Consider the following 12401-nt stretch of genomic DNA (forward strand, 5'->3'; position numbering starts at 1 on the left):
CAAATGCTTTGTGTCGTAACAATCTCAACGTGTTTGTTCAGTGACTGTCGAGTCTTTGTAAGTGACTAATATAAGTGATAGCAACAAGGACAGTGTTTCTTGTGACTTAGCAAAGTGCTAATACTTGTGTTTTAATACTCATGCTTAGGGAATTGTGTCGTCATGTGACTTAGTTGTGCATAGCAATTGGTGATAGTTTTTCCTCGTGAAATGTATTTGTTGTCTTGTTTGGAAACTTGCTTAATGATGAGTTTATGATCTGTTGCTGCGTTAAGAGTATACGGGTTTGATAAGTGATTTATTGTTGTGTGGAATCTATTGTTGAGCTCAATATTGAATTCATTGACTTGTTTTGTAGTTCAGCGATGGGTTGTGTTGAACAATTTCAGTAACTTGTGTTCAGTGACTTGAATTCGCTGGTTGCTGGTACCTATTTTGTTAAAGGGTATGTTGCGGCTCCCAGGGAAAACAAAGAAGTGACACAAGCCAGCGGTGAAGTGGTCAGCTCATATATTTGTATATATTCATATATTACACATTTGATACAGGAGAGTCAGACAAAAGTAAAAATGTACAAATTAGAGAATCATTTACACAAGTCGGCTCTTTTTTTTTTTTTTTAAACTCTGTTAAATACAACAAAAAGACCGGAGATGAGATCAGCGAGATTTTCGGAGAGAGCAAGAACCAGCTTGCTTCAAGACTGATGTGACACCAGAGAGAACACAAGTGGGACGTGAGAGAGCTGCTGGAAGTGAAAGAGTGGCTGAAACCACCATCGCATCTTAAAGTCAAGTCAGTGATGTGAACGACAAACAATTAAAACAAGTATTCAGGCAGGATTTCAAATTCATTTTGGCTTTTCAAGGCAAAAAAAAGCTGCGAAAATGCGACTGAATGAGAACAATTGAACAAAAATGATTTTCGTCAGGCATTTTCAGTGACACATTTCGCGTGAAAGAAGTTGTAATTCTGAGATTTAAAAGGCAGAGTGCAAGAAGAAAGGCATACAACATACATGAAACTATATATTTATATATCTATAAATGTGAAAATTCATTGTCATTTTTGTTAATGTACAATGGGGAAATCACATGATTAATGTAGGTAAAATAAAGTCAAACTTACATATTTCTGATCATCACACAATTTATGACTTATTTTCTTTAAAGTTCAAATTTAGAGATAAAAATGTTTAACTGGAGTGAAAAAAAATCATCAAATCTAAACACCTGTAAAATTTTCATTGTGATTTTTGTTTTATTATTCATGTTAATATCTCTCTATTTTCTCATTTTAAATCAAACATGAATTTAAGTAAAATTTGTTGATATGTTTATTGAAAGAGATTAGATTTTGCTTTAAGAGATTAAAAATCATCATTGTAGGAATCTTCAAAATACAAATGTTTTAGGCTATTTTCAGGAGAAGAAAAAATGTTCATTTCATTAGTTAGTATTATTTTATTATATCATAGGATAAATAAAAAAGGAGATCAAAATTTTATTGTAATTCATTTGTCATATTTATGCAATATTTACAAACGGATTGCCGTCATTATCATTTCACTCCATAAAACAAGAGGATTTTGAGTGTAAATTCACAGAAAATTGAATAATTAATTCCCTTTAAATCTCATAATTACAACTTTATGAACTCAGTTTCCACAAGGTTCCACAGATGAATCACTCACGTACATTTGCAATCTTAACCAAAACAGAGAGAAGAACACATGCAGCCACTCTAGTTTCCTCGTCGGACTAATTTGGCTTTGAGGCACCAACATGATAAATGACCGGTGGCGGTGGCAGCCACCGGACCGACGGCCAGGAGACAGCTGGTCGCTAAAAATGACACTTTTCCCTTCAGTATCCTGATAAAAATGGCACCGCAAACTGCGCCTTTCAATAGTAGCAAAAATTCAGGCACAAGTTATTTCTACGTTAAAGTCACTGCGTTACCTTTTTTTCGCTTGAACAGACATCACGAGATAAAAATGTTCATAAAAGTGACTACAAAGAGAAAACGTTCAAGGCATGTTTGATTTTAGAAGCGACCTAGCGATACAGGAAGTGTTGGTGCTGGCGGCTGTGAAGCCTGGATGACGCTGGAAGATTCTCGATGCTACAGAACAATAGATCAGCATCCTGATGGAAACACGGTCCGACGTGACATCTGAAGTTTGAGGATGCTAGCGTGAAATGACAAAAGGTTTCGGGACAAATGTCTCGTCCCACAGAACTGAAGATGGAGAATGCTAGCCAGTTAGCCTAGCAACAACATCTTATCATAGCTTCAAATGACAATTTTCGCGCAAATCTATCAAGTAGAATAAGTACAGGTGTCATCAATTTAAGATGAGGGACAATCGCGACCCAAACCTCAAAAGTATGGGACCATTTCATTACGACTATCTCAGCGATTAGTGAGCTTGTCTGCGTGTCACGCCAAACACACACACTAGTGTGATTATAGTGTCGTAAATAGTCATTAGAAAAGTGAGATACATACTATAAGGGCTGTTAACACTAGTTATGTGTTACATTACGACCATTTTGACGGTGGACGCCTCATGAGTATCTTAAGGATTAGTCAACTTGTCGGCATATGATGAACACGGGTTGGCGGCCACGCGTCTCGCCTGACTGTAGTGTTGTAAATAGTGTTGTAGTGTTTTTCAATTGCTCAAAACGTGGTTTGAATAGTCTGTGGTCCTGGTGGTCCACCAGCCTCTGCATTGATGAATTTTGCTACAGCAAGGATTTTTCTATTTCATTTTTGTGAGCATATGTATGTAGCCCTTAGAACATAGAAGTCTGAACCTTACCGGCGAGACTTTCCGTGCTAAACGTCTTCACAGTTTTGCTGTGTGATCTAGCTATCTAAGCCACTGAAAGATGAAGCTGACCTTGTGAGTCATCCAACCTGCTAACCAGCATCCAACAGGGATTATCACCTGAGCTGATTAACTTGAACCAAGGCACTTAGCCAATGAGCTAACACAGCTTAGCCTGATAACGCTCAGCTTCATTACGTTACATAACTTTATTGAGGAAACAAATGGAAAAAGTGAATTACCACCAGCACAGTCATGTAGCGCTAGGTCGCCCTTCAACCGTAAGAACGGAATTTGGGCAAAAACATTCCTGCCGTTTGTGGAGCCACAGTATCGTCGGAGGCACTGAGGTCAGCATTTTTTTTTGTTTTCTTAAAGCACTTTGATGTTCAGCGAGCCTGTCTTTTTTTGTTTGTTTTTTTTCCATCTCATTGCACGTGAAAACCTTAATGTCCATGAGTAGAAAAGAAATCAGGTCACTTGAAAATCACTATTTACATTCCATAAAATCATTCGGGAATATTGGGCGAAAAACAGGAAAGAAATCGTTAGTGCACTTTTTTTTTCTTTTTTCACGATTTCACATAAAATCTGTGAAATCTAATATTTTGACTACAAAAGTGATGATTATTCTTGGTATCTACAGTTTTCCTGAACGTTTCTCTTTCATTTATTCTTTCCTTTTTTAAAATTTATTTTCATCAACAGTGTACGATACTCAGTGCTGAGAGAATCTCGCTACCCGAAGTTTGATAAAAAAAAAAAAAAACTGTGCTCAAAGGATTTCGGGAGGTCTGGCTACGTTTTTAAAGCGAGATTTGTTCTTTCATGAAGGAATCGCAGTGGGAGGTCACCTCAACAGTCGGCCATGTAACGTCCTGAAGAAGAGAAGAGTCAAGGTTACAGTTGAGGCAGCATTTGGTGGAATGATGATTCTATTTTGACACCAGGAAATCAAGTCGACATCAGTTCACCTTCTTGTGTCGCTAACATAGTTGTCAAAAGAAAGATCAGGTGTTCCCTCACTGTCAGTCGAGTAGGAATCTGCTTTTTAATGAAGGAAGAACAATGGACTCATCTCAAAGTCGCCCTGAGTGGAGACAGCCCCTATGCTGGGATCAAGAACCCTGATGATGCCAAAGAATCCATCAATAAAAACAGAAGGTTTCATCAGTGTGAACCTACTGGTAGGCGCAGTCAGGTGTCACTAGACCCCATTGTGCTGATCTTCCAACTAAAGACTACCCAAACATGGAGATGGTTTCATGCTTCAGTCATCATGCTATGTTCTGAATCTACTTGAATATCGCACTGCGATGACAATGATCTGCGCCAACGTTGTCCAGGGCACCTTCTTTAGTATATACATTCTATAATATATACATTAGGCTGGTCCACAAACTAGTGTTGTACTAGTTTGGTCCTCGGGTTTAGTACTCGAAATTGGCCGTGGGCTGGAGACCAGACTCAAGACCACTTTTTTAGAGCCTCTGTCTCAAATGGATTTTTACAAAGTCTTCTCTCGGTCTTGGACTGGGCGGACTCGGCACTGCTATTCCAGACTGCTCCAGACCGACAGAGAAAACTGTGATAATTGGTAGTAAAGAAGGATCCTGGCATTTTGTTCCATTTTGTTGTGTTTATGCTGTGAATAGTCAGACTGATGCTGCTTGTTTCAGCTGACACCAGATAGGTTCACCAATGTGTTCCTGCACCCACTGTAACTCATTGGTGGATCAGTTTGAGATTCCTCATATCTACTGTCTTGTGTCCGCCTCCAACAAATCTCTCGATCTCGGTAGGTGTGGTTTTGAATACAACACTTCAACAAACCAACAATCGTGATACCTTATCATCACCATTTATCATACCAGAGGTTATCGCAGGAAAAAAAAGGATGTTTAAACTCTTTAATTACAGCTGTATTTGAAAGACATGCCTTGTTGCATTGTTGTACAAAACTGCATCTTACTCGGTTATATAAAAGTTCTGGGCTGAGGTCCCTCACACTGTTGACCCTCCTGACACCATCGCAGGTCTGAGCCTGAGAGATCCTACTCGAATGTAGCATCTGGTTGTCATCCAAAGATGTGGCTTTGAAAAGTGATGAAAATAAACTTAACATGTGGCGGCAAATAACACGGCAGTCAAAGATGCCATTAGTCTGGAAACTTTTGAGTCAACTTGGGTTTTCTGGTTTCAAAAATCAGAACCAAACGCAGTGGACTCACCTGTGGCAAACCTTTTCTTACTCAGCGAGAGCCTGTAGCCGCTGCCCTGCAGCTCCATGTCGATGCCTGACAAGGTGCTGCTCTCGTTCATGAACTGCACGGCCAGAGTGGACGGAGTGGACGGTCCATGTGACAGCTCAAATTTGGCCCTGATGGTTCCGGCACCTGCCGAGGATCCAACATGTTTGAATGATTCTAAAACTCTGGTCCTGGTCTGCTTCATCTATTTATGGTAATTATGGACTGTATCTTTCCAATTAAGTAATGCTCATCCTTTCTTAAGCTTCTGAGATTTAAGTTTTAAGACATCTGTTTTTGGAAATGACACTTGAATAAAATAGCAGTCTTTTATTAGAACTTCCTGTTTCATCCACTACGAACATGCAAAATGCAACTGTTATGAGTTTGGTGTTCAACTGTTGTCATTAAGTCAACTAAAATCTGCACATTTTTCCGCTCTGCTCTGGGTATTGTACTTCTGCTCCAATAAAACTTTTTTCTGATAAGGTAAAGATGGTCACCCCTCACTCGAGAACACGGCCCTGACACAGAAATTTCAACCAAAGAATCACACTGACTAGCGCAAAACATCACCTTCATTTTCAGACTTGTCCGAGACGTCGCTCAGCTTCCACAGGCACTTGTTCTGTTCAGAGTTCCTGCAGAGAAAGAGACCTTGCGTTAGAGCGGCACTTCCCTCACACACAACCTGATCTGCACTCACCAGATGGAGCTGGGCAGGGACTGCATGCTGGTCACGCCTCCGTCCACTGGCACCAAGATCTGCATGTTGCTCAGTGGCCCAGGGACGGCCATGGACTCGGGGTTGTAGCGGTAGTCCACCCGCAGGTCCGTCGTGGTCGGGGTGCACTTCCAGTACACGGCCAGATTCAGAGGAGTGGAATGGATTCCATCAGAGAGAACCTGAACAGCAGCGTGGGAACCGTTGGAGCTCTTTTACAACATCACTGACAACTCTGTTTCAAGTGCAGACTAATATAGAAAAAGACGAATGGCAACATCTCACAGGCGCCAACATTACACTGGAGGATAGGTCATGAGGGGATGTGAAGAGCCAGTGTTTGACGACGTGCGTCTTCAAGCCAGATGTCTTTTTATGGTTAATATTTTGGGTCGAGATCCGTATGGACAGCCCGTTGGGTCCTTTAGTTACTGGCCTGCTCATTGATGGTGACCTTTCTAGCGTGCCATGCTGCCCTGGGAACCTTGAATTTCAATTAGCTAGAAATCCACGTGATTTTTGGGTGAAATTGATTTGCAAGATTCATGTATTTTCTCAATTCTGAAATGTGATAGTTTTTTATGTTATAATCCACATGCAGAGAGTTTCTGCATATTGTGATTTTTCTATTCAGAACCAACCTTGCATCTCCGATGTGCGAAACTAGGGATGCTCCGATCACAGATACCAATGAGCCAGAGTGCCATCACCGATACCGATCACATGGATTGACCATGAATTTGTAATGAAAATGATGAGAACTTCTGTGTACATTATGTGAAAAAATGAACAATTAAATCATATTAATTCAGGCACGGTTTTATATAACTCCTGAAGAATGCAGCAACTATTCTGTTAATTGAACAACTGCAAAAACATTTAATTCGATGAGAGACGTCACAGTTTGGTGAATCTCTTGAGACTTCACTATGTCCTTGAAATATTTCAATACTGTAGCGGGACTCTGAGACAGAGAGCACTGCATTTATGAACGTTTCCACTCCAGATGTTTTCAAATGTTTCAGATTCAGGTGGCGAACAAACCGCAACAGATTTGGTTGTGTCCTTTACCTGAGAAAGGCTGCTCATCAAGCTCAGTGAAATTAATGATTATTTCATGGGCAATTTGCTTAGTGTTCCGAATGTCACACTCAGACCGGCGGGTGTTGCTTAGCGTTAGCTGCGCTAACAGCCTGCTGCTGAGGAACCAGCGGTGTTGAACTTCCCTGCACAGCATTTTTCCACGCATGTGCTACAGGATGCAAACTTTACATGACAGACTGAAAGAACCTCCACAGCAGACATGCTGCTGGAAGGGAGGTGTGAACGCATCACAACCAGTGGGGCTTCATCAGAGAGTCGGCTGTCACACATGATCAGTTGTTGTGATCGGCAGTGACAGGTAGTGATCTGCATTCACAGATCATGCTGATAGTGGCCGATCATGATCGGAGGCCGATCGATTGGAGCATCCCTAGTTCACACACCTTAACAGGTTCTAAACCAGCTCACAGACTAACTGACCTGGTATTTGAGGATGTCCACGTTGTAGTAAGACGCAGTGGGATTGTGCTCTGAGGATTTCCTGAGGAATGACGTCAGCGCCTGCATGTTGAACCAATAGTCCCGGGAATCCAAGTCGCCCTGAGACGGGTCGCTGCGGAGAGAAAGAAAAAGATGATAGAAACCAGTGGAACTCTCTGCAAAACATCTCTCCTCCTCTTCTGGGCTTCACTAGCCTGGAAAACATGTGGCGTCTCAACTGAGCCAACCAGCTATTAAATCATGAATTACGCCCGATTAGATTAGTCGAGCCATGTGGTCCTGAGATAACCCGAGTCAGAAGCAGAGCCATGACCGTTTAAAAACTTCCCCTTCTGTTGTTCCAGGAGGACTCCGGCCCACAACAATATTTGAAAAACAGAGGAAGCAGAAGCCAGGACTCTGACTTGACGTCGGAAAGTAAATTTGTAGCCGTAACGACTTCAAAAGCTGCGTAATATTTGGAAAATCTAACTTCCAAGTCATTAAATCAACTTCACCTGCTATAAATCCACCCTGGACACACACACACACACACACACACACACACACACACACACACACACACACACACACACACACACACACACACACACACACACACACACACACACACACACACACACACACACACACACACACACACACACACACACACACACACACACACACACACACACACACACACACACACACACACACACACACACACACACACACACTTGTTTTCTTATTAGAGCTTCTCCTCACCTGTACAGGAGCTGCTGGTTCGGCAGAACCTGCTCCAGCCGGTTGATGTTCTTCAGTTTGAAGGTGAGCACAGCAGGGGAGGGGTTACTGGTGAACACCTTGATGATGCCCATGGGGAAGGAGAGTGTCATGTCTCCTGTGATCTTCACGATGCACCTGGGGAGTTAAACAAACAAGTTCTGTCAGTCGTGGCACTAGTGTTGTCGAGCTCAAGACCCAGATCAGAACATCAAGACTGGAGCATTCCAAGACTGAGTCAGGAATAAGGTGTTTTGATTACACTGACGTTGACTTCAGAAATGACTTACAGAGCTCTATTTTCACACACCGACAGACCTCATCTCTGACTTAAGTAAAGTTCATTAATACCCCATCGGTGGCAATGAGGCGACAGTCTTCCCAAACAAAGGTCTTTACTAGTTGCACTTTAACTCAGAAATGTCACACATTTGCGATTTAACAAAAAAAAAACTGTGGCCTCGACAAAAAACTCGACCGAGACAAGAAGAAACCTGTGAAAAAGCAGCCTCAAGTTTGGCCTCCAGTCTGGAGTGCAACCACATTACCAGGAGCAACAGAAGATCAGAGAGACACTCAACACTCTACAATACAAGGAATGCTTGAATAAGCAGTTCTTAATTCTCTGGATACATAACTAAGGAAGTGATGAATGCTAACATGACGCAAACTGTATTTCTTCAGTGATAATATAATCAATACCTTGAAATAAAGTCGGAGTGGGATATGATACGTGGGCCATGTGAAATCAACTGAGACAAACAATGAAATGATAAACACCATTAAGTGGGCTCATGGAACTTGACTGTTTTGATGATGGCACAACCCGGGTCACAACATGACCCTGATAGTACACACTGGTGGCCATTATTTCGGAAACAACAAGTACAGTTTTTTGGCCATGTCTCCATAAACAAGTCTCGATAGACTGGATATCTGCATTCACGGAGTAGATTGATACTAGAATATACATGAGTCACTGCTTGAGAAATACCTGGCTCACAATACTAGTCAGTACTTTGATCAAGAGGAGTTCTTACATGGGCATAACACCTCAATATATACACTCTTGGGCCACCTCAGTACATATCATGGATTTTGATAGAAGTCTGATGAGATGGTACACAACTATATGGAAGTTTAACAACCTGATTAAAGTGGAACTGCAAATCCTTCCATATAATGAGGGAATCTAGGACGCTGCCCAACAGCCACCACGAATGTAACGTCATGTATGATTCTATGGAAAAACGGAGGTCTACATTTCAGCAACCCGAAGTCACTGTACCAAGACATGGCCATGGTGGGGCACATCTGTACAAACTCTGAGGTTTACCATCTCCAGCTGCTCTTCCATTAGCAAGTCACAGGGGGCTAATATTCATTCAGAAACAATCTGATCGACCCACTCTGACAGGCTGGTGTTGACCCAGTGTCAAAGCTCAAGAGCAGTAAGGGAGGAGTTTTGCTGCGGGACCTGCCGGGCCTGCGGTCTGAACTGTCCACAGCAGAGCTCCCCGACACATCTGAAATGTTCCATGTGCTAATCCCTGCAGCAATTTAACAGCAGTTAACCAATAAAAGACTGTTTATAGTTTACAATTTGGCCCGCGTAGGTGATCTGCTGTGAAAGAATGGTGCCAGACTAACGGAAAACATTGCCGCCGCTCAAAGAAAAATGTTCCTGCGTGCCGCGGCAACGGGTCATGTGAGACTCACTTAGTGGGATCAGCTCCTTTGAAGTAAGCATTAACCGACTCTGTGAAGGCCACGGCGATGGGCAAGGCGTCCTGGGAAGCCAGGGTGACGGGGCTGGGGCCGCGGGACGTTCCTGTGAGCCAAGAGAGACGGTGTTGTTACAGCTGTCCATCGAGCATGACGTCGGTAATCATGCACAGATGCAATTAAGAATATTTGTGCGATTACATTTCAGTGCAGAAGTCACTCGTACATCAAGAGTGACTCGTCGCATAAACAGACACGGGATACGTTTGAAACAGCACGGACCGGGAGTATTATTAAAGTGACCTCAGACAGAGCAAGTCAATCATGTTACTCTTCAATGCCAACGCAAATAAAGTTTAATCATGTTAGCAGGTCATGAGTGGATGAGAAAAATGGAGACCACACAGGAGACGAGCAGAGCATCCAGTTGTCATCCGGGCAAAACAGGTTAGTTTTCCAAGGGAACACGAGGAACACCATCCACATGACCAACGTTTTATTAAACTCATATGTTTAGAAATGGAAACTTTTTGACATTAAACCAAAAAAACATTAAAAAAATGTTGAGTTTGATGAGTTTAAGACCAATATATAAAACTGATTTATAGAATCACCTCCATCTATACATAACCTGTGAGTCATGAATTAGCTAGTGTCGTGAATCATGAAAATGTGGGGAGCAATAGTGGTTTCATTATGCACAAATGCAGACAGAACAGGATATGACTCGAGCTCATGGATCACTACAGACAGTGGAATCCCACACACACGCACGAGTCCCTCCAAGTCATAAAAAGTAGCGCTGCTCCTTCATAGACATGAGTTCAACTGGGTGGAGGCCCCAGGGCAGACCCAGGAGATACTGGAGATGTCTCTCAGCTGACCTCTGTGTTTCTTCAGGACAGCTGCAGGACCTCTTTACTATATATATAGTTGACAATTGACTGCAATTGGCTATTAAATTAGTCACTGACAGAATCATTGCTCGACTGGTTGTGTCGTCATTGTTCTCTTGCAAGTGCAATCCAGAACAATGGCTGCAGCTACGTGACCATTGCGACCGGAAACGTTTCATAAAAGACCACATTTTGTGCAACCAAAATTTAAATATAAAGTTCCAACACAACAACACAGTTTTAACACTATGCAAGAGTTCGTAACATTTTTTACTTGTATTTATTCTATTTACAACACTACAGTCATGTTACAGACCTGTTACCATGTTCCTCAACCCATACACACGTCCTATGCCGTCTAGTCGACTAGTAGTTAAGACAGTCATTGACTAGTCGACTATCTAAATAATCATTTGTATTTTCTCTAAATTTCATCATAAAACTTTGGTAGTGTGGATGCGTCCAGCAGAAGCACAGTTGTACCTGAAGGTGTCTCACAGCGCTTCTCAAAGGTGGGCAGCTTTGCTACGAACAAATCGTCTTCTTTAAAATTAAAAAGGATAAATAAGGTAATGAAACAAAAAAAACCACAATTCAACAAATGCGGAGTGGACGGGAAGACGACAAAGATGTGGAGACAGGAAGGACGAAGAGATCAAGAAAGGAAAACTCACTTTGACTGAACGGAAAGAAAGAAGAGAGAGGGAGCAGCTCAGGGTCTGTAGAGGAAAGGGGGAGACGGAAGGTTTGCTCGGCTCCTGTGAGAGGAGGAGTGAAGGAGTGGAGGGAGGGAGGAGGAGGAGGAAACTGTGCTGTGGATACAAGTGTGTGTGAGACAGGAGCTGAAAAAATCAAAACAGGCGCTGAAATGGACTCTAAAAACGTCGTATTCAAATAGCAAACACAGGAACATTTATCCAGTCAAAAAAGTGAACTGCACAATATAAGCCCAAGTATAACAATTTATACTGGGAAAGAAAGCCTGAGAACCTAATTTAATTACTGATACTACTAATAATAATCATCATCATAATAATACAAACAATAATACAATATTAGTTACACAATTAATGTGACAATATGTGTTACAGTGCTGAATTAATTATGATAATGCCGTTTTTGTCCCTTGAAAAAATACGCATTTTAAAATGCCTTAAAACCAATTTAGGTTTAATAATAATAATAATAATAATAATAATAATAATAATAATAATAATAATAATAGCAATAATAGTAATAATGAATGAAAATGCTGATGAAAACATACACCATTGAAAAGATGTTTGTTTAATTTTCAGTTGTTATGTTGATTTAAATTTATAAATACAAAACATAAAGTTCTTCTTGCTCATTACGAATTAAATCAGTTTTAAAATACTTGAATATCTTTCATTAAATGAAGACCTCACCGACAGTCGGCGTGTTGCCTGCACTGAGTGAGGCGTTGGAGGACAAAGAGGAGGAGCTCTCGGCCCGGGCGAGTGGTGCAGGAGGAGGTGGGCTGGCATTGGAGGCCTTGGGAGGGCTGAACGGCCTCACCTGGAGACAAACCAATAAAATATCTTTGATCAGAATTTTGAAATATCTGAAGTGCGGCAGTAGACAGGTGGATTTGAGGAGAAGTTGAAGACAATCCAGAGAACTCAAGTGACACACGAGAG

At 41.7% G+C, this 12401-nt stretch overlaps 1 protein-coding gene across 1 annotated transcript in view; it reads right to left on the bottom strand.

The window, feature by feature from the left end:
- Positions 1 to 493: 493 nt before the first annotated feature.
- Positions 494 to 12401, bottom strand: part of fcho2 (FCH and mu domain containing endocytic adaptor 2) — a 45703-nt gene continuing 33795 nt past the window's right edge. The window contains exons 20-29 of the mRNA XM_053875532.1: positions 12150 to 12279; positions 11415 to 11552; positions 11224 to 11283; positions 9839 to 9950; positions 8102 to 8257; positions 7334 to 7466; positions 5792 to 5991; positions 5662 to 5726; positions 5068 to 5232; positions 494 to 3714 (exon numbers count right to left, since the gene is read on the bottom strand). Of these exons, the coding sequence (XP_053731507.1) occupies positions 3692 to 3714; positions 5068 to 5232; positions 5662 to 5726; positions 5792 to 5991; positions 7334 to 7466; positions 8102 to 8257; positions 9839 to 9950; positions 11224 to 11283; positions 11415 to 11552; positions 12150 to 12279 (1182 nt within the window). The 3' untranslated portion in view covers positions 494 to 3691. The remainder of the gene's footprint in view (positions 3715 to 5067; positions 5233 to 5661; positions 5727 to 5791; positions 5992 to 7333; positions 7467 to 8101; positions 8258 to 9838; positions 9951 to 11223; positions 11284 to 11414; positions 11553 to 12149; positions 12280 to 12401) is intronic.

The sequence above is a fragment of the Synchiropus splendidus genome, chromosome 1 (assembly GCF_027744825.2).
Source record: "Synchiropus splendidus isolate RoL2022-P1 chromosome 1, RoL_Sspl_1.0, whole genome shotgun sequence".
NCBI classification, from domain to species: Eukaryota; Metazoa; Chordata; class Actinopteri; order Syngnathiformes; family Callionymidae; genus Synchiropus; species Synchiropus splendidus.